The sequence below is a fragment of the Stegastes partitus genome, unplaced genomic scaffold, assembly GCF_000690725.1.
Source record: "Stegastes partitus isolate 25-593 unplaced genomic scaffold, Stegastes_partitus-1.0.2 Scaffold1418, whole genome shotgun sequence".
NCBI lineage: Eukaryota > Metazoa > Chordata > Actinopteri > Pomacentridae > Stegastes > Stegastes partitus.
The window spans coordinates 1-27782 of NW_007579149.1; the positions used below are offsets into that span (position 1 = coordinate 1).

General features: G+C 43.4%; 2 protein-coding genes across 3 annotated transcripts in view; both read left to right on the forward strand.

Moving 5' to 3' along the window:
- Positions 1 to 2518: 2518 nt before the first annotated feature.
- soat1 (sterol O-acyltransferase 1) lies at positions 2519 to 13467 on the forward strand. Its single transcript, XM_008299437.1, has 16 exons — positions 2519 to 2630; positions 3026 to 3180; positions 5401 to 5459; positions 6264 to 6412; positions 7512 to 7571; positions 7692 to 7799; positions 7899 to 8178; positions 8295 to 8373; positions 8484 to 8568; positions 9460 to 9505; positions 9601 to 9730; positions 9822 to 9919; positions 10000 to 10098; positions 10410 to 10545; positions 11488 to 11633; positions 11712 to 13467. Exons 2-16 carry the CDS (start codon positions 3027 to 3029, stop codon positions 11784 to 11786), a joined length of 1704 nt encoding a protein of 567 aa, XP_008297659.1. The 5' UTR covers positions 2519 to 2630; position 3026; the 3' UTR covers positions 11787 to 13467.
- Positions 13468 to 15194: 1727 nt separating this feature from the next.
- Positions 15195 to 27782, forward strand: part of abl2 (c-abl oncogene 2, non-receptor tyrosine kinase) — a 30988-nt gene continuing 18400 nt past the window's right edge. Inside the window, exon 1 of one of the 2 annotated variants that reach the window (XM_008299443.1) lies at positions 15195 to 15551. In XM_008299443.1, the coding sequence (XP_008297665.1) occupies positions 15335 to 15551 (217 nt within the window). In that variant the 5' untranslated portion in view covers positions 15195 to 15334. The remainder of the gene's footprint in view (positions 15552 to 27782) is intronic. The other variant, XM_008299438.1, reaches the window with a different exon arrangement.

A 27782-nucleotide genomic window follows, 5' to 3' on the forward strand; every position in this document is an offset into this window, starting at 1 on the left:
TACTTTTTTAAGCAAATGAGTTATGGTTTTAAAGGTTTATTCCACCCAAACCTGTGTACAGTTCTTGCTTTGCCAGTGTCTGGGAGCTACAAGAGCTATTTCCCATTTGCAGTAAACAGGTTGTTGTCTGGTGATGTTATCTGGCCCGCAAAAGAGTTAATGAACAAAATGAAGGGTCCTGTTGTTCAATTTAACAGCAGCATGTGTGAGACAAACTCATCATATGCCAGAACATACAATGACTGAATGTTTTTATGTATATTTGCTCTCTTTGATTGCGCTCACAGGTTGAACACACAAAACATCTGTTCATTACATAACCAGTTGAGTAGCGTTTGTCTGAGGCTTTCCGTCTGCAGCCGTTACGGGCCTGCATGGTGCCAGAACCGTAGACTCCCGACAGTCCAGGTCTGTTGATGTGTGATTGTTGGGAGACGAAAAAAAAGAATAATAATCGCTGCATGTCAGGCATCTTAATTTTTCTGAGTCACAGGGACCTTCTCAGCACACTGCAGAGAGATAAACTTCCTTTTATGAAATTAATTAGCACAAAGTCTTTAATCCTCAATGCCTGAAGACAAAAACTCACTCATGACCCTTTACATCATCTCGCGCATCACTGACCACAAGTAAAGAACCGTGGCCCGCCTCTGAACAGGACGTCTTTATGAACTTTGTGTGAGGACGAGACACAAGTTTTTAATACTCTTATTAATGATGTGAAATGTGCTAAACAGACTAAAGCATAAAATAACTACTGTTTATAATTCTGACAAACCATTTAGGGTAAATTAAGGAGGCTATTCTTTCTGTTTTATCCTTCCTTCTTTCTTATTTTAAACTTCTCTCCTTGAGAAAAGATAATGAATCTTGAATTTGATTATAGAATTTCGGAAAATACTGTTTGAGGCACAGACCTAAAAGAAATGCATAACAAAGCGCAGGCCTTGGATTTACTGTGGGGCTGTATGTTTATAATAACTTTAATGTTTTTTAGGGAAAATGCACCACTAAAGCACAAAATCAGCTAACACGGCACAAGGTTGGTGCTGTTTTATGATTCGATCTTGCAGCATCAAGTCAGGAATATTTGTATTTTCTATAATATTGTAATAAAATTTAAAGTTGCTGGGTAATATTTCTGCACTTGGCAGCTCTTGCCATGGTGTTGCAGCTACTATTTTATGTGGAGTCTGATAACGATGGCCAACATTTCTTTAAGGAGAAAAGCACAATATACAAACATTAGATTAGATATACATACTAACATGAAGAAAAAGAACACAGTAAGATAACCACATAAGAGGATAACACAGAGGGACTTGTATAGCATATTCAGTCAGAGGTTTAAGGGAAGACACTTTGGATTTGGATGATAACTGACAACATCTTCTATCTAGTCTTTAAATTAGGCAGTTAAATTTGTATTGTTCTGTTACATTCTAAGTTTTGTCCACTTTCCCACCAGCAGGTTCATCCACTTGTCTATCTGCAGGTGGATTCAAGGTCTTTATTTGCCATTTGTGGACAAACAGACAGTCTAGGAATTCTTGTGCAGGGCTGTCTGGTAGTCGAGTAAAAACACAGACTAATACACGACAAGAGTAATAAAAGGTAGAATACAAAAAACACATAATAAATGAATCTGAATGCTGCAGAAGAAACTGCTCATGTGCTAGACTGGATTAGATTAGATGAGATTAGGTAGAACTTTATTGATCCCTTTGGAAGGGTACCTCAGGGAAACTGTTGTTCTAGAAGCAGCACAAAACCGATTAATAATAATAATAGTAATGATAATAATAATAATAATATGCTGTATAATATATGATAACAATCAGTGCAGTTATAGGTAAATATATGTGAGTATATAGAATATAGATGTGAATCAAATATGTATTTAAAAATATATTTAAAAAGAGAAATAAATATATATATTAATTAATAAATATATTTAAATATACATTACACAGTAACACAGTGACAGTAGAGTAGAAGCACAGTGCAATAATAATAATAATAATAATAATAATAATAATAATAATAATAATAATAACAACAACTTACATAATAATAATAATAATAATAATAATAATAATAACTTACTGTATTATTATTGCAGTTGTCCAGAAGTATGTGGAAGATACTGCACATTTATCACATCATAGTTTTACATGTGAAATCCATCTAAACTATTCCTCTCTTTGCAGGTATTTATAGTGTTAAAGGTTTATTTCACCCAAAAATACTACTTTCTTGTCCACTTTGCCTCCAGCAGGCTCATCCACTTTTTATGGACGATATTTAGATGTGTCATTATGTGTGAATTATTATTATTATTCTGATTATTTCTGAGCCACAGTGTTGCGTTTGTGTGTTTTTACCAACCTGCTGATGAAACCGGAGCTGATGTGGAATCCGACAGCAGCACTCTGGGCTCGTTGGTGACGTCAAAAGGAGGAGAGACTGCGGACCAATCAGCGCCGGCCGCCGCGCTCATCACCTCATCAGCGTTTCAGCATGAAGGTGAGCGGCGGCAGCTGCGACTGGTGTGTCTGTGATTTTATACCGTGAAACGTCGGAGGACACGTCGGCGGAACAGGCAGAGGAGCCGGCGGTTGAAGCAGCGAGTGAGTACTTTGATTTTATTGTTTTCTTTTATTTTTTTGAACGTGTGTCAGTCCGAGTGTCCGTCCGCCTGCAGCTCCTGTCAACCTGTTCCGTAGCTAACGTCAACAAGTTGGCTAATTTAACTAGCTCCCTCAGCTAGCAGGAAACTAGTGATGTTGGCGTTACACCAGCCTTAAACCAGCTGGTTGTTCAGCTTTACTAGTTGTCTAGTTAGCTCCCGGTTAACCGGAGTGACTCCTGACTAAGCTAACTAGTGTGTTAGCTGTGTGCCCGCTGCGGGTCATGTGAGGGTGATCTGATTATCTGCTGCCAGGATCTTTAGCATTCCAGACAGCAGCGATGCTAACTTCTTCTTCGTGTGTTTGTTTGTTTGTTTGTTTTAAACTGTCGTCAGGATGGAGAGTCCCGGGGACAGCGGCGTCCTCCGGTCCCGCTACAGACCCGTACCCAAGATGCCCACCTTCTCCGACCTGGACGACTCTCTGGACGGGGAGCTCAGTCCGGAGAAGCACCAGCTGGAGAACGGAGAGGTCCACATGAGCAGCAACGGTAGGACAGGCTGGACTTCCCCATCAGCAGAGGCCACCACAGGACGTTGACCTCTGATGCAATGTGCTGCTTAAAGCCCTCATCGTCATGTTTTTTTCACTTACAGTAGACCTCCTTGACTGTATGACCACTGAAACCAGTGCATGACCTGTTTCCTGTTCAGGGCTCGTTTCGACCTCTGGTTCAGTCAGTGTGGTTAACCACAGCGGGGAATGACAGGGTTCACACTGCACTGTGAAACAACACAAGTCTGAGCAGAAACTGTCAAAGTCTGGCAGCTAGAGTGCCAGAAAAAATACGTTAAGAATATTGGAATACTGCTGAGCTCAGAAACTTTGAAAATGGTGAGAATCGTGGCTGATATCTGTAAAATAATTGTATTTATAGCTGATAAAATACTAAACTTATGTAGTGGACAATATGGAGGCTACAGTTTTGCTCTGTTTTTTTTTTGTTTTTTTTTTACAGTAATATGTAAATTAATACTTGTTCTGTAATTTTTACATATTATCTGTGATTTTTACCAAAACAAAGAGTAAAGCTGTTTTAAAAATTTTAAAAAATTCAATCCTTAATATACAAAATTTGTCCTTCAAATAACAACAATTGTCTATGAAAGGACTTATTTTTGTGTTGACTTAAATACAGAAAAAATAGCTTAATTCTACAGTCAAACATTGTAAAAGCACAAATAACTATTTATAAAAATATGTTTTTTTATGTGGACATTATTTAGCCTGTATTTTTACAGATAACATTTAAATTAATACTTTTTCTGTGATTTTTACTAATTATTAGCTTAACGAGAGGAGTGAAATCCTTAAAATGACATTCATTTACAGCTGAAATAGTTCAGAATGGTTCATTTTTCATTTTGTGCTTCCTACTAAACCGAGTGGTCACCGGCAGCAGACGGAACCTAAGTGGGAACGGACTGGTTCTGAGAAACGGTGACTGTGGAACAGTGGAACAATAGCAGTTCTCTGTATATGTGGAGGAAACATGCCGGAGACTCAGAATAAGGTGTCAGTAGAGTTTAAACCTCTGACTCTGTCTTTGTCACTGATGGGTGGAGTGCTGCTGCTGTTTGCCACCGTTTGTCAGACTGACCTCTGAACAGAGCAAACGTGTTCATCATCTGGTGACCTTTAGTAACCTCAGCCACAATAAGGGGAGGTCGCTGGTCTTGTTGACTTTACATCATACTTGTTAGACACCGTTACAGGTGTGCCTCCGTTTGGATTTCGTCTTTGCAGGAGCAGCTTTAAAGCTTCTTTTTCTCAATCAAATCTCATGTCAATGGCCTCCTGGTTGCTCATAGTCATCTTAATGCTTTATTTTATTTGAGAAGTTGATCTTATGAGTTGCTGCCTTCTCTTTTGTATTTATCCTGTCTTGCTTTTTGCTCATGTTTTAGTTACTGCCTAACTGATAGCTTCTACGTCACTCGGTCAACTTAAGTCGTTTTAATCGAGCTGTAGAAATAAACTTGATTTAATTTTGGAATCTAAAGTTTAGCCCAACCAGTATAGCTGATGTTATGAGCTGATATTGGCTTCTCACAGAAGCATCATCAATATCAGCTGTCCAGTATTAAAACCTTTCCTTTATTTTTTTTTATGGGGCATAATGCAGAAAAATATACTTCAGATAATGATTTTACAGCAAAATGATTATTTACGACACACAGCACCGTCCACAGCACATGTAGTGTTTATCACTGCTGAGCAGACGCCGGTGCTGAGTCAAGAAGTGACTTCACTCTGAGCCACCAACCACTTCGTATATTCCTGTAGAGTTAATAAACAATATCCCCGCTATTCAGGGAGAATACATACTGATATCAGAGTTTTATTTCTCCCTTAAAAGCTATATCGGCTGTAAAAACCCAGCATTAATCAGGCTCTGCTCTTAAGACTGTTGTAACTGGACGTCTGTTGTTTCTGAGACTGTTGTCACCAATTTCAAGCTAGTTAGTCTTTTGTATCTTGTTGTAAAAGAACAGAAGAGTGAACAATAAAATTAGATTTATGAGGTTATCTGCTGGCCGCTGATTGAAATGTCTGAAATGACAAATAGCCGACGTTCACATTTAAAAGGCTGAAGTTCTGTTGAGACTCTGTTGTTAATTTGACTTTGTCCAAATCACAGAGTCCAGTATTTTGACTGTTTTTAATTTCATCAGATGTCTACATTTGTGTGTTCTCGTTCCAATTTCAGGGCGAATTGAGGTGGAGCATGTGATCAGCAAGAAGCTGCAGCTGAAACGGAAAGCAGAGGTTAGTACGTCAGTAACGTTTTAGTGGGTCACTTCAAAACATAGTTAGAAAATCATGTGTTTCCCCTTAACTGATGTTTATTTTTCCATCTTGCAGTCATTATTTCAGCCTATGAAATCACATCTAGTTCTGTCTTTAACATTAAATATGCAGATATATGCGTTTAAATACGTTCATTTACGGCATGTTTTCTGTTACTGTCAGAAGCTACTAACCTGATTTCTCGATCCTGAGCGAGCTGCACCATTATATCAGTCATTAGATCTGTCGTGACAAGACCGGAAGAAATTCATTATCCGTGAACTTGAGCAAGTGATGTGATTCCCAAAAACTGAACAGAGAGACTCAGTATTTTATCGTGCCTTCTGCACGTCATTCTGATTAAAAAAGAAATAAAAAATTTAGGAGCCCTTTCATTACTGCACAAAGGACGCATTCAGATTTCATAAGGGTTAAACAAGTTCGTTGCACACCGAGCGGTTGCACAACTCTGAAGCCGTGTCCGTGATCCTCCTTCTGTCACACTTCCTGTATGTTTTAAAGCCCTGGTGATAAATGACAGTTACAGTTGCGCTAAAATGCAAACACAGAGCCGTGGACTCTGGCTCGAAATTACAATGAAGTGCAATAAATTGTGTCTCGTTTCCAAGAGCTGATAAACAAAAGGAGTGAAGTGTCGTCTAAATGAGAGAATCTGTATCTCGACACCAGATTTGCGTAATTAGGCGCCACGTGCAAAATGTTTCATGTCCGTTTGTGTGTTTGCGGACTGTGAATATCTGTTGTGGTTTTTCTGTTGCCCAGCACCTGAAGAGTGACCTGATGCGTCAGTTCGACAGCCAGGTCAACGACTTCATGGACAGTCTCATTGAAGAGTCAGCCAGTCTGGAGCCTGCACCGGTGCCGGCTGTCTTCTCTCCTCCGCTGTCGGACAAGGAGAGGAGCAAACTCAGGTACCGCAGTTCAGCTTCATAGAATTATGGAAATCCCAAACGGGTGAGGGTTTCAGCAGATCTCAGTTTCCTCAGAGGGCTGGACTACGAAGCAAACTTAACATATCTGGACTTTTTTTTTGGTGTAAGTTGACTTGACTAAACCTAAAATCCCAACCAGATTATTCTCATCAGACATGCATGGGGGAGTTGGACTCATCGTTTTACTCATGAGCAGGTTATTATAGTAAAGAATTACGGTTAAAAATACCACGACTACAAATGATGCAAGAGAGGAATGCAGGTAGAAAATAGTGAGATAAGAGATGTATTTTCTAATCAGTGACTTTAAATGCAGCCACTCTTAAACTTTAACCATTTAAATGAGATACTCCAGAAGTTAATATAGATCTGACACCGTCCCGTAATGAAGGATACACTGAATTCAGTTTATCTTTTGGCCAAATCACAGTGAAATGATTTGTTCCTGGTTGAATATTAATATATTAATTAATATAAATACCAGTAGACTAATCAGTTTTCTAATCTGTGGCCTGTCATCTGCAGTACCAGCGGTGTCAAGTGGACTTTGCAGCAGATCCGCTCCAAAGATAAAAGCGAATTTTCTGCATCACCGAATGAATGTATGTTTCCATGGCAACATGATACATACCGCCGCCGCATGGCTTCGTCCAGATGTGTTTGCAGATGAAACTTGGAGAGGATCATCAGGCAAAGGGTGGCGCTCACTACAGCCGGTTTAAACCCCCAAACTCTGAATAGAACCTCCGTTACCGTGGAGATCTGTCAGTTTGTTAACATTAAAAAACTTCCTTGAACCTAAAAGTCTTGATTCGTAGTGCAGCCCTCTGGTCTCTCTTTGTCTTAACTCTGTTTGGACTCTCAGTTATCCGGGTCTTGATCATCCTCGGAGCTTCAGTGGAAGGCAGCTGGACTTCTCTTTTTGGTTCTGGAAGACGTTTCATCCAGGAGGCTTCTTCAGTCAGTCAGAACTGAAGAAGCCTCCTGGACGAAGGTTGTGAGGCTCTCAAGCTCTTACTCGAGCTCTCCATCCCACAATAACAACCCATCACGTCGTCGCTGTGTTTTTTTTCTGCAGACATTTCCGTCCTCCTCACGGCCAGGGGAAGCAGTTTGTCAGCCGCAGGTCCCTCCTCGAGTAAGTCTGACGTGAGATCATACAGACGTTACAAACAGTGCTCTTCATTGTGTTTCACCGCCGTTTGAAGGTTGTGTAACGACTACAGACGCTCACTTTGCGTCATCCGTCTTCCCACAGCGAGCTGTTTGAGGTGAACCACATCAGGACCATCTACCACATGTTCATCGCTCTGCTCATTCTCTTCATCCTCAGCACGCTGGTGGTAGATTTCCTTGATGAAGGCAGGTAATATAGAACTGCTGTGCTTTAGATTTGCTTATTTTGATGGAATACACATCTAGAGAATCAGCTTCTCCATCTCTTCTTCACCCCCCTGTGTCTCAGACTGGTGCTGGACTTCGACCTGCTGGTCTACGCCTTTGGACAGTTTCCCCTGGTGGTGTGCACGTGGATCTGCATGTTCCTGTCTGTGCTGCTGGTTCCTTACAGCCTGTTCCACCTGTGGTCACACAGTCAGTCGTACAGTCGCTCTGGGACGTACAGTTTGCTGTTTGGCTCCGTGTTCCTGCTCTACCAGGCCCTGGGGCTGGGATTCCTGCCCACGTACGTGGCGGTGACCAACAGTTTGCCGCCCGCTTCCTGCTTCATCATCATTCTGGAGCAGGTAGACGAACACGGCTGGACAGCGTTGTATTGTGCTGCATGTCTTTTCCTATGTGTGAACTTGTGAAGCACCCGTTGAAATGTGCTCCGTGTAAAAGATGACTTGTCAAATCGCAGGTCCGTCTGATGATGAAAGCTCACTCGTTTGTCCGGGAGAATGTGCCAAAAGTCCAGACCTGGGCTAAAGACAAGACCAGTATGTTATTTTCATGTGTGTTATGTCCCATTCATAGCTTCCAGAGCATGCAGATTCTTTCTCTTAGCTGGTGTGTTCTCTTTCATTCTGTCCTCTCTTGTTGTCTACAGGTCCTGGTCCGGTGGTTCCTCAGGTTTCTCAGTATCTCTATTTCCTGTTTGCACCCACACTCATCTACAGAGACAAATACCCCAGGTACAAACTCTCATTGTGATGAAAAAATACAGGAACTTTCACCAAATCACCTCAATAAATCCATTTAGAAGGAATGATTACTCTTGATTGAAGGGATTTTGTAAAAGTCGCACTGAAAATAAAAAATATGTTTTTAAAAGGTGAAAAAAAAAGCTGGCTGTGAGCTTTTCTGTTTGGCATAACTCTGGCTTTCAAAATAGTTTATACTTTAGACAGCATTTAGCTCTGGCTTTCCTCCCATCATGCAAAGCTTTGTGGTGCTGATTTAAATATTCAAACTATGTTTCTTCCTTTTCTCTTGTTTCTCGCTCATTTTGCTCCTGTGTAGCCTGCATGTCAACATCCTCTGCATCTTGTAAATAAAGTTTAAAAAAAAAAAACAAAATAAATTATATCAGGGAGGCCTCTCTATTAGATTAGACATGAAAGGATTTGAGAGAGAATAATTGTGGAGATGTTTTTGTGTCAAGCAGCACAAAATACTGAAGCACGATGAGTTAATTTCTAAGACTTCTAAACATTACACCTTACACATGAGACTATTGCAGTTTTAATACTGAAATAATAGCGTGTTCAGTGTAAAGTTTTAATATTTAAATACGTATTTGTATAATAAAAACACAAAACGATCTATATAACATTAAAATAATTAATTAAAACCAAATCTTGCTCATAGGGGATCCAGCGATTCTTTGGATTTGTTGTGTTTCATGTAGTTTTTTCAGGATCATAATTTAGCTCTAAGTTTTCCAGGTTCATCTCTATAATTATTAACACTGTGAGGTTTTAGCCTTAATATTTGTATTCGTTAGGTTCTGTTATTTATAATACTCTAGGGCATGTTTTAAATGTGCTGTATAAATAACAGTGACTTAATCTGTTTTTTTGCAGGAACCCTGTGATCAGATGGGGCTACGTGGCCACCAAGTTGCTTCAGGTACGGACCTCCATCACGCTTCCTCGCTGACTCCTTCAGATTACCAGCTGAAGGTGTTTTTCTGATAATTGCAACCTCCCTCTCCCTCTGTGCAGGTGCTCGGCTGTCTGTTCTACGCCTACTACGTGTTTGTGCGGCTGTGCATACCTCAGTTCCACAGCATCAGTCTGCAGCTGTTCGACCTGCGTGCCATGGTCCTCTGCGTCTTCAACTCCATCCTGCCAGGTTCGATCAACCAGCAGCTGATGGACACTTTCACATGCCTTTAGATACGTTCTCAGTTCAGGAATATTGACGGTCTTTCTTTCTTTTGCAGGAGTGTTGGTTCTCTTCCTGGGCTTCTTCGCCTTCCTCCACTGCTGGCTCAATGCTTTTGCTGAGATGCTCCGCTTCGCTGACAGGATGTTCTACAAGGTGCTGCTTTCAGCCTCGATGTAAAATCCACACGTCACTTCCTGTATTCATGTGTGACTTAATGACTTTACTCTTCACAGGATTGGTGGAACTCAACCTCTTATGCCAACTACTATCGCACCTGGAATGTGGTGGTCCACGACTGGCTGTATTACTACGTGTACCGAGACTTTCTGTGGGTGAGTGGTTCAGAAGCACGACAACTTTTTTAATAATAGGAACAATGGAAACTTCAAGGCAACGAGGCATTTTAAAATAACTTGAATACATTTTCTAAGTTCCTGCTAATGTCGCCTGACTCCCTGGATGTAGACTACGGGTGTCAGTTGATATTTCATGGGGCTGTTTCCTTCCATCCGCTATCTATGTGTTACTATTTTCAAAATCCCCTTTACTACGAGAAACAACAACCTCCTACTACAACAATCTACCCTGACAGTGTATTATAATAGTTCATGGATCTGATTTAACGTCTTGTTTTCCGTTCTAGATGTCTCAGAAGCGTTTCCGACCCGCCGCCATGCTGTTCGTGTTCACCGTGTCCGCCGTGGTCCACGAGTACATCCTGGCCGTTTGCTTTGGCTTCTTCTATCCCGTGCTCTTCTGCCTCTTCATGTGTTTTGGAAGTAAGAAAAAAAAAACAGCATCACACACTGAAGCACCATTTAAACACAATGGTGTCTCAGACTGTGATCAGCGTTTACTGATTGGTTAATGAGGACAAAAAAATACATCTGACCTGGAAAGCAGCGTCAACAAACATGTTGATGAAGTGTACAGTGACTCTTTGCACATGTGGAGCAACAATCTCTGTAACTTCAGTAATAACTTCTAAATGATCTCCGACATGCAGACAGGATCAGATCCGGATCAGGATCCAGCAGCGGGTCACACTCTGTACTTTAGTTTCACATCAGACCTGTGAGCTGTCATACCGAATCCCAGTGTAGCTTCTTTCTTCCACCTGATTGTAGTTTTTCCTCTTGAGTTTGTTAAAAACCTGCAGCATCAAACAGCAGCAGGGTTTTCAAAGCGAGAAACTTGCAGATATTTATGCACAACGACACTAACTTTATTATTAAAAATGATCCCCGACATCGAGATGGGATGCATCAGGATCTAACAGCAGCTTATACTGTTCTTATACTGTTGATTAAGTCACGGTTATATTATAATATAAATATAGAATAGAATAAAATAGAATGTCCTTTATTAGTCCCACAGGGGGAACTTTGCAGCGTTACAGCAGCAAAGTGACAGTAAGAAGAAAAAAAAAAGCAATATCTATATAGAAATTGAGATATAATGTTTGGACACTTTGCTAAGCTGTTTGTTGTTGCATTATTATATGTTATACATCACCTGCTGTGTCTAATCTCATGTAAATGACAAATATCATACCGGGACTCTCTCTGTCCCAGTACCTGACCCAAACTGTCTCCAACATGAGTGGAAACTCTTTCTGAATGACAAAATGCCGTCACGTTGACCGATGAAGCAGCAATGTTTCATATCTCATGTCTGAAAAAGGCTGATGTCTGTGAATTTATCACCTCATCCTCCCACAGTGATGTTCAACTTCATCCTGCACGACCAGAGGAAAGGTCCCATCTGGAACATCATCATGTGGACGTCTCTGTTCCTGGGTCAGGGCGTCATCATCTGCCTGTACTCCCAGGAGTGGTACGCTCAGCGCTACTGCCCCCTCAAAGAGGTACAGAAGTCACACTTCCTTCTTCGGTTGTAGCTTGATGTGGTCCAGCTTCTTACAGTGGGGTTTTTGTTGTTGCAGCCTTCCTTCCTGGAGCTGCTGAAGCCTCGGTCCTGGAGCTGCCAGAGAGGCCTGACGGACTCCGCCGGGCTGTGACACTGAGCTGGGACTACCGGGAGGAGGAGGAGGAGGATCAATATAACTCAGACCAGCCTTTCTGTTACTGTCATAACTTGTTTTATTTTATTGCACTAAGAGTCTGTTTATGGAAGAGTGTCTGCCGAAATGCCAAAAACAAAAACACAGCAAAGCCACAGTGATGCCTTATACGTATGTTTTAAGTTTTCGAAGGCGAAACCCATCAACAAAATCCCCGGTTCACACGATAACACTCGTGAACTCCTATTTTTATGTACTATTTATTTTTCTGACGTCTCCCTTTGCCTTGATCTACTGTGAAACACATCCTGGTGCCAACACGACAGTGGCAGCGACGACGTGGCAGCTCAGCGCAAACATTACACAATACAAACACCGTATGCAGTGACGGTTAATGTTTAACGTCAGAGTGTGTTGTTTTGGAAAAGACTTGCATGGACAATCTTATTTATTTCCACTGCCGACGAGATTTATTGTGCAAAACGACCAACTGTTGGGCGTTCTGTATAAATCTGAGGAACGGTGGTTTCTGTATTACGACTTTAAGATTGCACCGATCTCATCCGAACGAGAACACGACGTGATGGGGAAGCTGTTTTATAATAAATCAGGAATTCGTAGAGCAAAGCATCGTGGCACAACTGAACTCCTGCATTTTCCCATTTTTGAGCCACACGTTAGGACTCGTTAATTATTCTAATCTGAATATGACAAGCTGAAGGAGAATGTGAGAGAACTGTGTGAAGTTAATTTATTCGATGACTGCTGGATGTATTCTTGAACGAGCGTCGCACAGAAAGCTTTCTTGGGAATGTTGTATTTTGTTTAAGCGTCGTGATTTCAGCCGCAGCGTGAAATCACTTCAGATGAACTACTACTGTAAAACCTGCAGCTGGCTGCTAGAATGTTCTAACCCCGGGGTGGTGGTGGTGGTGGTGATACTTGATTAGCACTAAGGGCTACAGTTTGTATTGTCACATACTCAGCACGATAAACGAGGGTGTGTTGTTTAAATCATGAACGTGTACGTTTTACACAACAGTAATTTTGATGTTACACGAATGGAAGAAGGTGTTTAATGTGCTTTTATGGTCTTGGAATCGATGTTTGTATTATTTTCGGGGGAGTTAATGCACAGTGAATGGTGCCAATTCTATTTCAATGCAGGGAGATGATTGTTTGTGACTGATGAGATGCACAGTGAAAAACCAGCAACTTCATAGAACTGGACGACCACAAGGTGGCGCTGTAATAAAGCTTTTAATTCTGATCCTCACCCCAAAAAAGAAGATTCCCTCGATTTCTTCACAAAATTAACAAAAACAACTAATTATTTTTCAATATGCACAGATAACTGGAGAAATATTGGACTTTTAATCCATCTCGAGATTTGAAGTTTTATTCTTAAACTCTTGGTAATAAAGATAATATTTATTATAGTCAAGAGCCAAATGCAGATGTGTTGTGTGTTCAGATGAGTGGGGGCAGAGATTGGCTCACTTTCTGTCACATGTGAGTTTATTATGATTGATTGATTTTTTCTGACATTGAATGACTTCTTGTGTTTGGTGACATTTTATGAATCAGTTGGTCGATTTTTCTAATTCTTGATGCTTTCCTTAAACATCAAAGTGTAACAACCATCAAATATAAATAAAGGAAAAGTTTATTCTCATCAGCTTGTGTTGGTCCAAATGTTGCCGCTGTGAGATAATAATGATGCTTGATTCCTGCTAAGAGCTGCAGTTCACAGCTGCTCCAGTCGTTCCTGTGTCCACTGATGAATCAGGCTTTTAAACACGCTGCGGTGCTTTTAGTTCTCGTGGTTCTGGAGTCATGTTTGTAGTATTTATACACAAGTGTTGTTGCCAGTTTTGCTGTATTTCAGTGCAAAGCAGCAACTCAGCACTTCTAGAACCTGGACGACCACAAGGTGGCGATGTGCTCAAACTAAATGTTCATGATTCTCAGGATTCCTTCACAGAATTAACAAACAAAAATAATTGGTTTCAGTACATACAAGAGTATAAATCCAAGTAGTAGTGAAGAAATTGTCATTAATTAGTGCTGATTAAGTCAAAATCATAACACTTCAGTAGCTGCATCTGACTTTATACAGTCTGTATTAAAAGTGTTTGTTTTTTTGAGTGCAGTTATATTTTCATGTAAACTAATTTCACCTTCCTTCCTTCATGCTGATACATGAAGCAGAGCTGGTACACTTGCTTTATGTATAAAGGACATCCATCTATTTAATTTCAGTGGTTTTAGATAATAAGAATAATTCCCCTTTATTAGTTTTATTGTGTGGAGAGTTTGAACACAAGTGCCAACAAGTTATTCTTCAGTGTGCACAGATAATAGCAGAAATATTGAGATATTGAGCTGAGATCTTCATAATAAAGATTATAATTCTTATCAAGAGCCAAGCAGAATAAAGTTTTATTAATCTGTATGTGAACTATCAAGAATCTAATATGTTCTGTGTATTTTTCTTTACCTTGTATTACATAATAGTCCATGTGTGTGTCTTTGTCTAGTGCTAATTTGCTCAAATTCAGATTTTATTGCTGCATCCAGTGTGTATAAAATGTACAATGTGTGGCAGATTGTTGAGATATGAGTGCGTTTATATTAAAATTCACACCTGATAAGATCAGATAAGCCTTCATCAATGCCACAATGAGGAAATGTGCATCGTTACAGCAGCAAAGAAGCGCAAATGTGTAGGAAATGCAATACAGAAAATAAAAAATAAATAATAATTTAAAACAAACAAACAAAAAACAAGATAAACCAGGACGTACATCATCATTTCTTTATTTTTAATTATAAAAGACAGTGATCCATTTATTTCCTACAGGTATAAATCACGGCCATAATCGCACACCTGTGTCAGAATGAGGAGTTCACATTAAAGCTGCTCTTCTGTCACCAAACGCATGATTCTGATTAAACAATAGCTCAGAGGTTCGGAAGTTTTTTCCTGCCGGTTTCCTCCAGAGCTCCGGGTCCAGACGGTCCGGCGCGGCAGGCAGCGGGAGCTCGGACCTGCTGGGACCCGGTGGGTCGGTGTCGGTGCCGGAGGGGTGGAGGATCACAGGGGATCGAGGCGAACCCCCCGCCTTGTGCAACACATCTTCTGTTCTGCGGTAAAGATGGCGGCGTCAGAGGGGGCGCGCAGCGGCCGGACAACGGCGAAGCGATTCTGAACGGCTCCGATCTGACCGAAACCTCGCTCGTCCGGTACCGCCGATCGCTGCTCGGACACCATCCGGATCACCGGCGGAGACACGATCGCTGTCACACGGCGCCGTTGCGGTTTTATTGTTAACGGCAGGGTGGGTGGGTTTCGCTGCTAACGGGGCTAGCCCAGGCGAGCTAACACGGGCTAGCTAGCTTCGGCGAAGAACCGCGGGGAGGGGATCAAGGAAGGAGGACTCGGGCCAGGCCGCTCCAGCTTTTTTTTCGGAGGGGGGAATGTGAACCGAGAGGTACCGCAAGGGGGTTTGCTCGCTTCGTCCCAAACGCACCAAACTACCGGGATGGGACAGCAGGTAGGCCGCGTCGGTGAGGGTACATCGACCGGACTCCAGCCACCACAGCCCCACGCGTCCCAACCGCACCAAGGGAAGGGGAACCGGGGGAGCGGCGCCGGGAGGAGACCCCGAGAACCCGGCAGCAGCACCGGGACACCGCCGGGCAGAGCGGCTGCGGTCAACGTGCCCGACCCGGGGATCAATATATTCACGCAGCATTCAGGTAGAGCAGAGCCGCCGGAGTGTGTGAACATGAACCTTCCCGACTTTGATATTTGTTTGCTGCTGATTAGCGCTGCTAGCTCATCATGCTACCGTTAGCTTGAGCAGCAGCAGCCTGCGGTGGTAGCTTTCCACGCTTCAGCCCTTCCACTGCTAACCTACCCATTGTCTGTGTGTGCAGAGGGGATGCAGTTTATGGAGGAAAGTGGGCAGATTTGACAGCGAAGCAGCCGAATGTGTGTGTGTGATCGTGCATGTGACCTGCTGATCCCTAATGGAGGCTCAGTGCTGGAGAAAAGAGGAAGAGTCCAGTCATAGCCGCAGGCTGCAGCTAGTTGGGGTTTAACCTGTGTGGCACCTGGTTGGGAGACAATAAGCTGTACCTGGAGGGGCTGACGAGCTGATCTACCCCATTAACCCACTACAGCAGCAGGAATGTGTCACTGGGGGCCACATGGAGACACTGGGAGTGTTGGGGTGGCACAAAAACCCAAAGCTGCACTTCAGGAAGTCTGTTGTTGTTGTGTAGAGTTGAGCTGAAAACAGTGTGAGAGTGAAGAGATCACACATGGAGTGTTTTACAGGGAAGGTTTCAGATGATTTGCTGTACACAGACTAATACAGCTGCAGGTTTGGTTCAGGAAAGAGTTCACCTAAAGGCAGGACATCCAGGGATTAACTGTGTTTTCTTCATCAGCTGGTCTGTCTGTTGCTGCATTTGGTTTGAGAGGTGACATATACACAGTAATGGAAAGGCTGCAGATATCTCCTTAATACAAAAGCTTAATATGGCAGAAAATCAATTTGGCTCTCGGAGAACGATCAGATTATTATATATGTAGGATGAAGCTGTGATGGAGCTCAGGATTGATTTACCTGCAGCTGGTGAACAGGGACTGTGTTTGACGGCTCACCTGTCTGAGGTGTAGAAGCGATGCTGTTCGCTCCTGAACAATCCTGTCTCCATGTCAGGTGTGATTTATAGATATGAGTAATGATTAAACTTAAAGCTGTTTCATACATGAAGGCAGCACTCTGTCACTGTGCAGACGCTCACATGGATCCTGATGCTGCAGGTATTCTGTAACCTCAGAGGAAGGATTCTTACAAACAGCTGGAGGCGGCAAACTAACCTGCAGCTCAGTTATGCACTTTGAGGTCTGGCTGTCGTCTATTGCTGCATTCGCTGACACTCAGACGCTGTAGTCTGTGAATAAACCTGAGCTATCAGATCTGAGGTGGCCGTTGCTCCTCCTGGTCCCCTGTTGGAGGATCCTCTATGTGCTGCTTGTGGCCTAATGATCCCTAGTGGAGGTGCACCGTTCCTGAAAAGAGCAAGCTTCCAGTAGTGACTGGAGGTTAGCTGGTTAACATTTCCCCTACGTGGTACCTGCTCTGGCAACACGGAGTCTTTGCCTCCGGAGGCTGACGAGCAATTCCGCTCCATTAACTCACTATGGCAGCCACCACAGGCTCACATTACAATAGCTAGTGGTTTTCACATGCTCGCTTATATCCTCTGTCTGATAACGTCTACTGTTACAACACACTCAGCAAGCTGACTGCACACTTTCATCCAATGGGAAATCTGTGTGAATTATTTAAGTCACCTTCTGCCGGTATGTGATTACGGTCATGCAGACATCAGAGGTTAAAGGTGCTCTTGGGTGGTTCTATTTTAAGATCTTCTGTCTGTTCTTTCACACAAAGAAACTGAAAAATATATTGGTTAACTCCAGTATTTTTAGACGTGAAGCGACGTTGCTCTTTGCTCCACGGCGCTGTCATCCACCTACATTAAGTACCAGTAATCCTGTATTTATTATTATCATCACAATCTGCCCAGTTTGCACCAAAGTTTTGACTGACTTTATAGCTGTGCATGGGAGCAAACACCCAGTTCCCTTTCTGGTGCAGGTTCTTTGAGCCCAAGTTAAGTTGTGTGTACGTGAATAAAGCTGATTGTGATCAAATCGTGACAGCAGCAGGACGGAGCCGGTCCGAGCCACCTGCCTCAGCCTGTAGCTCGGCTGTGTTTCTGACTCACAGCGATCGCTATGCGTTCAGATACATGTCTGCAGGCTGATCTTCATTATCTCTCCTCTTTGAGCCACTGAGAGCCGATTTGCCTCCTTCCTCGCGGCGTTTTCCCCTTTGGCTGCTCGCTCACTGTCTGATCTGGGCTTATCAGTAATGGAGATGACAGAGTACCTCCTAGGAGGTGTATGTGTGTGTATGTAAGTCATCATCATGCATTTATTAATATACAGCTGGGCTTAATGCTCACCCACGTATTCACTGCATGTGTCTTGGTTCATCCCTCTCTGATCGAGGGATGTTTGATGCCTGTCTGCTGTGTCCTTCAGCGGACGGTTACTTAACATGTGCTGCATAGATGTAAAACTACTGGCGTAAGTTGCCGAGTTTCCACTGATGTCCCAGACCCAGCTCCCTCACGCCACTGCAGCGAGGAAGGACGCACGGAAGGTGCACCCTTTTGGGAATGGAAAGCATTTTCAATTCCTGGCTCTCACATCTCAGAAGTAACAGTCCTCAGCTTGAAGTACACACACAGACAGACGGACCCGCTAAGTGCAACACCGCTCACTGTCGGCGCTGTTCTGTTCTCTCCGATGTCAGGGCAGGAGTGGCCTTTTTATAGCATCCAGGATGCAGTCGCACAGCCACTCTGCAGAGAGACTGCTGCTCTTCAAAGCACACAATAATAGAACAAAGACTCTTTAAGTGGGGAAGCTTGGAGCTCAGTCTGCCACTGAATATCAAACTGCCTGTTTTCTAAGAGTCTATCTGTGTGATAATGATGCAGCGTTATCTTACACATCGTCGTGGGTGAAGCTTGTTCTTTTGTTGTGATCGCTCAGTCGGTTTTTCTATCGGCCACTTTCAAACTCCCAAGTGTTGTAGCTGAAGTTTGATCAAAAGCCACAAATCAAGTGTTATTTTGTATGATATGATGCATCACGATGAAATACTGTGAATTAGCAGCAGCTCCTTGTGTATCTGCAGTAGTTTAAGGGATAAATAACTCAACAGAATTAACCAGCGTGGCTCGATTTGCTTCCTGTTAATTCGTCAGTGACTTCATGCTGCTCAGTTTTGTCAGTTCAGAGTTAAAGTTTATTGATCCCATGCAGAGTAATGTACCGCAGCAAAGGGAAGTAAAATAATTAATTCATATGGTGGCTGTGAGTCAACTAGTGGGATGAAGTGTTGCTTTAGACTTCGTTTGTGTGGTTTAGAGTGTGTTCCAGTGAAAGCTGTCGATACGAGCGCACCAAAGTGTTCGTATTAATCCAGCTTCATAACCACCTTATACCAGAGACCACGGCATACCTCCTCGGCTTAATGATGCCTTCTTGGGATGTAATTGAAAGGTGCCAGTCTATGAGGAATGCATGTTTGTCTGTTGAACTCATGCCTCTGTGTGTTGCTGCCTGTCTCTCTGCTGTCCGGGGGTATCATATGTGCACACCAGCGTTTCTATCAGGATGCCTGACTGGCTTTAGGGTGGCAAATGAGTTCTGGAGGCCATTAGTGTAAATTGACTGTTGATCTTTCTGACCCAGTGGACTCTGTTTCCCCTCCCTGCTCTCGTCTCGCTGTTGAGCAGGAGTGAATTTTTCATCCGTAAAGTCCAGCGTTGCCTTTTTCTGTCTCTGCTTCAGGTCTCGTCTCTCTCATGTAGCATCGCTGTGTTCTGACCAGACACACCGACAGAGAGGCTCGCTTTAAAACCACTGAGCTAAACAAGGACAGCTGAGGAGCACTGTGCTGATTCAAAGGGCTCCGTCCAGACAGCCTGCTACAGGACTATCGGTCCAGCTGCTGTGTTGGTGAATCAGTGGCTGCAGCGTATCGATGGCTGCACCGCCTTGTCAGGAGTTCAGAGATCTCCATCTCTGCAGTGGCTTTATCCGATACACACTGCAGCAGGCCGAGCGCTTTGTTAATGAAGAGCAATGAACCTGCTGAGAAACTCCTCATTAAAGGGATTTCTGTTGCACTGCAGCTCCTCCGTGTTGGTCACATTTACGTCACCTTTAAATGAAACGTACATTTCACATGTAGAAACTGTGCCTGATTGGTCCACTGACAGCATAAAGACACAGAAACGCTGCTTCTGAAGGTTCTCTTTATAAAAACCAACAAAGCGACAGGCTAATCTATTTTTACTCCAAACAGATCATAGAAATTGGGGCAGATGAGCGGATTGGAATATGTTTTGGCAGCCGTGCCAGAGATACACATTGAGCCAGCTGTACCTAAAGTACAGCATTTTTTAAGCTGCCCAGAGGAGAAGAGAGATTCCTGGATCCAGGATTCAAGGACCTAAGCTGATTTGCATCAGGGGTGAAATTAGATTATAGACAAATCCACTTTTCTGTGGACTCTATGTGCTAAAACCCCAACAACCAGGATCGGTCCCCAGCAGCCAGGGCAGTATCTGGGGGAAGAAGTTTCAGACACTTTGATGGCGATGGGTGGAGATTTTAAAAGGCTTTAAAAGATCATATCTGGGAGTTAAGATGATATGTCGATAAAAAGCATCTCTTCTTCCTAATGACTGTCAGTAACCACTAGGAGGAGCCATGGCCACACCTCCTGTGGAGGAAATTAGGGCAAAACTGAAGAGTCTGACTGATTGGCTCAGAGCTGGAAATAAGTGTGACGAGACGAAGCCCAGAGTGTTTCTGTGCTGATAATTTTAACACAATCAAACATGGTTTATGTCTGAATATTGCATGCAACGTTGTGGACTCTGTAATGGTTGTGTGTTAAATAATTTATGCCTCTCTGCGCCTCCCACCTCGTCCCCAGCCGGCCATGTGCTAGAACCAGCGAGCCTCTCCATCCCCCAGACCGAGCCGTCCCTATTAGCCCCTGCAGTTGACCGGCTCTGCCTGTCTGGAGCTCTCTGCTGAACCCTGGCTGCTGCGATGGGCCTTAATCCCAGATCTATCTAAGAAGAGTAAAATGCTCTTTAATTCCTGATGCTTTACGGCAAAAATGCCATAAATGAGAAAGGCAATTCAGAGATTTAACTGCTTTGCAAGCGATCATATTTAATGGAACTGAAATAATAATTAGCGCAGATTTGAAAAAGTTGAACATCCCAAAAGCTGCTTTTTTTTTTTCCTCCCCCCAAAAAATTTAGCGTTGATGCGAATGCGTGCTTTCGTACCGCAACTCCCAGTTGCTGCCTTAAGCCTTTGCATCTGCTACCAGTCAACGTTGTGTAGTTCCCAAAACCACAGTTCTAGTTTTTATTCCTTGGCCTCGACTCTCCGTAGCTTTTATCATTAAAGGGTGAGGATTAATCAGAACAGTGAGTGATTGGCTGTGCAGATGGTGAAGCCATCCCTTGCATCTGTCAGCTTAACGACACCAAATGTTTTAAACTTGGTAGGAAGGTCTCGCCAAACGCTTGTAGTGGCTCCCGGTGAAACGGCAGTTCTCACTCTCTGGCTACAGAAGTGTAGCAGGGAGACGAAGAAAGAATGAGATATGGGGTAAGAAAGCGGGGCAGCCTCTGTGCCAAGCCTGTTAAGCACTGATTTGCTTCCAGGATGAGTCCTCCGTCGCTGGCATTATCGCTGCTGCTTATCTACGAGGTTGCAGGCTGGAGACTTGGCTGCAGATGCGCACGCTTACTGTGAGCATTCGCACATACATGAACATGCACTCGTTCTGTCTTCCCGTCCTCAAGTTGTAGCGCAGCTCTTACTGAGGATTATCCAGCACGTCCTACTCCTCCAGTGTAATCGCCCACCAGCTGACCAGTCACTCAGAAACCTTTAATCTGGACGCCCCGTGGCACCGCTGTCCTCCAGCATCTCGGCTGATTGCTCTGAGGGGCGACGGGCCGGGGTTGTTGATTCTACGTGACTTTTAGTAATTTGCTCGGTGAAGGATTGCAGGTTCCTTCTTAGCCTCGCTTCGTTCGTTTGCTGCTCCGCCGTGAATCACACAGTAAACCCAATTTGAATTTCAGAGTATTTATTTGATTTCATGGTTTATTTTTGCAGGGACTGTGCACCATTTAAAGTAATTACAGCAGAGTTAGATAGCAGCTAGTTTGTCCATAGACAGGAGCCTTCAAAAAGTCTTGATCTGAGACCAAAGTTCTTCCAAACGCTGCACAGAGAATGAAAGAAGTTTGTGCATTTTTTTCTGCATCTTCTATCACTTCTGATCGTTCCTTTATAACCCAATTTTGAACTAATTTGCCTCCTGCTTTGTTAGTTTGTCATCAATCACAGGGATAGTGAACATAACTTACTTCACATTTTAAAGACAGGATGTTTTTTCCACAATGTGCCATTTGTAAATACAGTTAAACCAAAATAGATTCCAAATTTCTAGTGGATTTGTTTTTGACCAGTAGGTTTCTTCTGGATCAAAACATAAACAAACACCAAAAGATGGTCAGATATGGTGTTAGAGATGCTAATGCTACATTTTTTCCATCTAATAGTAAGTTTCTATTTTCCTTAGACTCATCGATTAGTTTGTTAAATGAGTCAGTTTTGGCCTTTCTCAGTTCTTTCAGTGCTTTTTTTTTTCCAGTTCTTGAACATGTCTCCTGTCAGATTTCAGAACAACCTTCAACGCACAGTTCCTCTGCTTCGTTAACGTCCAAAGGTGCTCATGAAACCACAGCAAAATACTTTTTTTATTCTCTCTAACGTCAGATCCCTGTTCTGTGTCGTCAGGTTGCAGGACGTCATTTACGTCCAACTGTTCATCTTTAAAGAACCATTTTTTCAGTATATTTAAAACCTTCACCCTCCTGTCTGCATGAAAATTGCTGTTCAGTCAGTTTTCTGGCAATTAAAGTCAGATTAGGATCTGACGATCGTGTTGCCACCAGACGAACAGATTTTGTGGCTCTTTGAGGCTGTATGTGTGTAAAATGAAAACCATGTCAGTAAGCGGTGGGTTGGCACATACGTTGGATGTAAACGATCCGCTGTGCTGGTTGTGCAGCCGGAGGCGTCTCAGCCGCCTGACTGAGCACACAATGGAGGTAAAAGCGTCCCTGTGGGCTCCAGCCGGGTCCTCAGCCTGAGTCAGTGTAAAGCAGCTTAAACCCACACCCTGGAACCACTTAACCACACCACACACAGATCAGCCGCTCAGACATCAGGATTAGGCCGCAGGTTCTCCTGTAAACCCTCGCGGCGAAGCGAGGAGGCGGTGGCACCGAGAGAGTCCGGCTTTGTGGTGGACACGCCTCCTTACCTGTGGGGACCTGGTTACATAAACGCACCTCGGCCGGGCGGTTTACATCATCCGCAGGAATGCCATGATGCATTTCTACAAGAACGGGCAGATCTACGGCGAGGACGGCGCTCTGACATCCACTGTTACTTCCGCTCGATGTAACTCCTGGAATAGAAACGCTGCAGACAATCCGAGGGCGTGTTTTGGTTTTTGAAATTCTGCATTACAGGGAATAAAGGTTGTTTTTATGTATTCTCTGGAGACACATCAGAGCCTGGGTGACTTCTAGGTGCAGGTTCTGTTTTGTTTGTGTCAAGAATGGAAACTTTAAACTATTCTCGTAGTAGTTCGGCAGTTTTGTCAATCAGTAATCGATTAGTCATCAAGGTGAATGAAGTACAGTTCCTGGAAACTGTTGTCACTGTAAATATAGAGCAGAGTCACTCTGCAAATATTACTCTAGTGGACTCTGACCCGTCTGAGGAATGTGAGATCTAACCGGTGACCGTGAGCTGTCCCAGAAGTCTTCGTCATGGTGACCTGTTGCTAACGAAGCCTCCACGATGCTCTCAGAGTCACAGTTATTATGAAACACATTTAAAAGCATCAGAAGTTGAACCAAAGTGCCGGACAGTGAAAGAAACGCAGTAACTAGAAGAAAAAAATAACAAAATAAGAAGGATTAAAAATACAACACAATAGGGGAGGTCAGGGTGTCAGACTCGACTCAGATCAGAAAACACTGTTCTGTGTTTGGTGTCTCACGTTCATGTGTGTTGATTGTTGATTTCAAACAGGAAAACTGAACTGACGGGCTTTTTTTACCGATGTCTATTGAATTAAAGTCCTACTCCTTTTGCTTTACGGTGCACATAGTGTCTTTATTTGATATCCAGATCTTCTTAAATACATATTTCCAACCAACATCAATACACATGGTACATTTTAGTGTTGCTCAGCGATCAAGAACTGGTCCCCTTTCAGTTGGAAACCCTATCAAGACAGAAAGGTTCCCACCTTATTGGTAAAATTGACGATCAAAAGTCTAAAGAAGGAAAGGCACGCACATCCCCGAGGCCCACTGGGTTGGGTGCTGGATCACAAAATGTCAAAAATGAGAAAAGAGAAGAACGATCCGTACACCAAAAACAGGCTCCCTTATACAATTTATTGGCGTGACGTTTTGAGCAAAATGCTCTTCCTCAGACTGCAAACGTCACACCAATAAATTGTATAAGGGAGCCTGTTTTTGGTGTGCGGATCGTTCTTCTTTTCTTTTCTCAAAATTGACGATCAACACACATTAACTTCCATCCATCATCTCTACACCTTAATCCTCACCAGGGTCATGGGGGGCTGGAGTCTATCCCACCTGACTCAGGGTGAAGGCAGGTTCACCTGGACAGGTAACCAGTCTATCACAGGGCTACACTTAGAGACAGACAACCAAGCACACTCACATTCACACCTACGGACAATTTACAATCACCAATTAACCTCAGCATGTTTTTGGACTGTGGGAGGAAGCTGGAGAACCCGGAGAGAACCCACGCTGCACGGGGAGAACATGGAGACTCCACGCAGAAAGATCCCGGGTGTCCTCACCGGGACGAGAACCGACGACCTTCTAACTGCGAGGCGATGGTGCTAACCACAGCCCCACCTTGCAGCCACACATTAATAATCTGCTCCTACAGCAGTAATAAACAGTAACCTGGTGGAACAATCAGGTACTACAGCTAATCTACAGCACATCTGTTGACCTGCTCGTCCTTCCTTTCCTGCCTTATTGAATAGTATATTCAGTAATGTCAGTTAATCGATCCGTGGTTAACCATCAACATGTCTGGTTTGGATCTAACTGGTCTTTTAAGACGTACTAAAACAGCCGCCGGCTCGTGTCGTTCGCCCCGCGGGCCGCCACCGCCTGGACGAGGGTTGTTTCAAGCCATCAAACGCCACTCATCCTCTGTGCTGTCACATAAAGCAGCACTTAGCTTTGTTGCCAGCACACCTAGAGGGAAGCACTTACAGCCCATTATTAACCCATAACGGGCCCTGAGCGGGGCAGGCAGGGCCGGCCGGTGAGCCCCGGGCTAACATCCGCCGCCTCTCAGGCCTGGACTGGTGTTGGTCCACTCCCTGATCGGTGTATTTCCACGCAGACGGCAGATGTGATGAACTGAACAGAGGACGTTGGCAGGCGTTCCCGGCAGCAGCTTGTGTGTAACTGTTTACTCAGAGCGGTTTGCAACACCGTGGAGGGAGACGAGAGGCTGCCGGTGTGGACATGAGCGCTCAGGACGAGTGCGTACATGCGTGCGGTTATGAAGCGTCTCCGATGACCGGCGTGGTTGTTTCCATATGATTTCAGAAGCTCTGTGTTTTCACATCATGAATTGGAAGTCCTCAGAAACGAGGGAACGTTTTCCTCGACACACACACTTGTGATGTGGCATTAATGAGGCTATTGTCCTTTGTCTAGTCCTCATGAACAACAACTGACTCTCCTCTGCAGCCAATGGCTTCTCTGTTCGCTGCTCCTTTTCTTTTTTTTAATCTAGATGGATTGCTCATAAATAGCGCAACAGACATGTGAGAAACAAATGAATTCTGTTCAACAAACATATTTTTCTGTTAACGTTTATTAATCAGACATTTAGTGAGTGTTTTGGAACGTTTACTGCGTGAATTGTTGGTGATTTTGAGTAATTTTGTGACAGTAATACTGCACATCTCAGCCCACGTATGTTGTTATTATTTAGAAAATGAATAAATACTGGATTGTGACATACAGACTCCGGTCTTCTTATTGAGCAAATGTTGTGTTGATGTTGTGACTCAGTGGACAGACGATACACAGTTAGATAATTCTGTAAAGGAGGAAGAAATTTAGTCATATTCCAGGTTATTTCTTTGCTTTGCCACATCAGAGGACTGCTAGTCAGACAGTTTAGGCAGGTTAACTCCAGGACGGCAGCGTGGGTTGGTAGTTATCCTGGGGAGGTATTCGTCTCTCAGAGTGAAGCTTTTGTGCTCCGCAGGGAAGAAGACGGTTTAGAGAACTTGTCTGTAATCCGTAGTCGTTGTTTCCTGACGGGAGAATTTTACTTTTCCGTCTTAACAGACACAGTCAGGCTTTAAAACAACTACCGTAATTTTTGGACTATTGAGAACCCTGAATATCAGCTGCAGGTGTCCACGTTGGAACATGAGATATTTACACCGAAAGATTTTTTTTAACTTTTAATTAAACCGGTAACACATACAAATACGTAGATGCTTTTTTCTGAACAGCGCCTGTAACACGGCTGGAGAAGGAAATGAAAACTACAGCAGCCTACCAGGAAAAGCCACTGATCGCTATCTCTGTTTGTCATGTTAAAGCCATAGACTGTATAAAAGATGGACGTAGCAACCGGCCCTGGAAGATGAAGCCAATCCGGAAGTGTCAAAAACCTGTAGTATCACTACGTCCGCTAGCTGCTGGCTCCACAAAGCCCTGGCTCCCATAGACTGGAACTGGAAAAAAAGTGATCACAGATCATGAAATACTGCATTCCTACAGCTCAGGATTGTTTTCTTATTAGTTTTCATGGTCAGATCCAGAGATCAGGTGGCCAATCTGAAAATAAATCAAGACTGAATTTTTAAAAAATCGTCAACATGTTGCGGGGCAAGGGGCGTGGCTGGCTTGATTGACAGTCGACAGCGACGATGCAGATGAAGCGAGCAGAAGGCGGTAAATGTGGGCGGGGCAGAGAGGGCCCGCCTCTCAATCCGTCTGACCAATCGCCGCTCCTATGGCTCCGCCCCCCTCCGACGATTTTTGCGTCACTGCCTCCAAAAATCCAAGATGTCAACCAGGAAGTAGCAAAACCCTGGCTTCATGTTCTCAGTGCAGAAACCAACGGGTGACATCACAGAGGCTACGTCCATCTTTTATACAGTCTGTGGTTAAAACCACTAAAGTCGTCTTCTTCAGCCTCAGAATTACTTCGTCACACACTTCCTCAGTCTCTCTGTCGTTGTCGCTCAACGTCACTTACGTCTCGAGGCAAATTCGTAAAATCCATAAATTAGCCGCATCGTTGTTTAAGCCGCAGCGTTTAAAGCGTGTGAAAAAAGTAGCTGCTTATAGTCCAGACATTACGGTAATAAACAGCAGAATATGTAGATGTTGTGTGGACAGAATGTAGTATACAGTCGCATTGTTGGTGAAAGGAGGAAGCTTATTAGTCGTATTTCGGGTTATTTCATCGTGTAGATCACGCAGCGTGGGCTAATCTCTGCTCTCATGTGGCTCCGTGTCACATGGTGCAGATTAGCGACGGGAAGTGTTTAACTTCTGTATGAATTAAACAACGTCTCTGTGAGATTAAAGCAGAGACACACAGGTTTTAATTTTAAACTAGTCTGAGGAAGAACTGAGATATTTATCCCGTTTTAATCACATAAAACCGTGACGGTGCCTCAGACGCTCGGAGTGAAAATCCTGCTTCGTCGTCACTTCTTATGATCAGATGATAACGTTTGTCATCAAACTGTCATCGGTTTTGTTCACTTAGTTCTCAAATTTATGATAAAATCTGAAAGGAAATGTTGACTTCTGACGCTCTGAGCTGTGTGTGATTGTTGTTGGTCCAGTTTTCACAGCCAGGTGTGTTGTTTGTCTAAACAGTGAACATGATTCTGTTCACTGGTATTCTGTAGTCAGCTGGCTGCAGCTAGTTCTTATATGAATTATCTACTGATGGTTTTCTTGATTAATTTGGTCCACAGAACATGAAACAAGGAAAAATGTCGCCGTCTTGGTGTGACTTTAAAACTCGATGATATTCAGTTTTCAGAGATGCAAAACAAAGAAAAACAGAAAATCTGAGATGTTTGTGAACTTGAGACCAAATGTTTTTGTTTTTGCTCTGAGATTTTAACTCTTAATGACGCTCGTTTAGTTTCCTTTTGACTGATTAATCATCGCAGCTGT

Bases quoted from the DNA above. Each gene is read 5' to 3' on its own strand.
- soat1 (XM_008299437.1), top strand. From the start codon at position 3,027: ATGGAGAGTCCCGGGGACAGCGGCGTCCTCCGGTCCCGCTACAGACCC. The intron at 3,181-5,400 runs GTAGGACAGGCT...TTCCAATTTCAG, and splicing joins GGTCCACATGAGCAGCAACG to GGCGAATTGAGGTGGAGCAT. The intron at 5,460-6,263 runs GTTAGTACGTCA...TCTGTTGCCCAG, and splicing joins AGCTGAAACGGAAAGCAGAG to CACCTGAAGAGTGACCTGAT.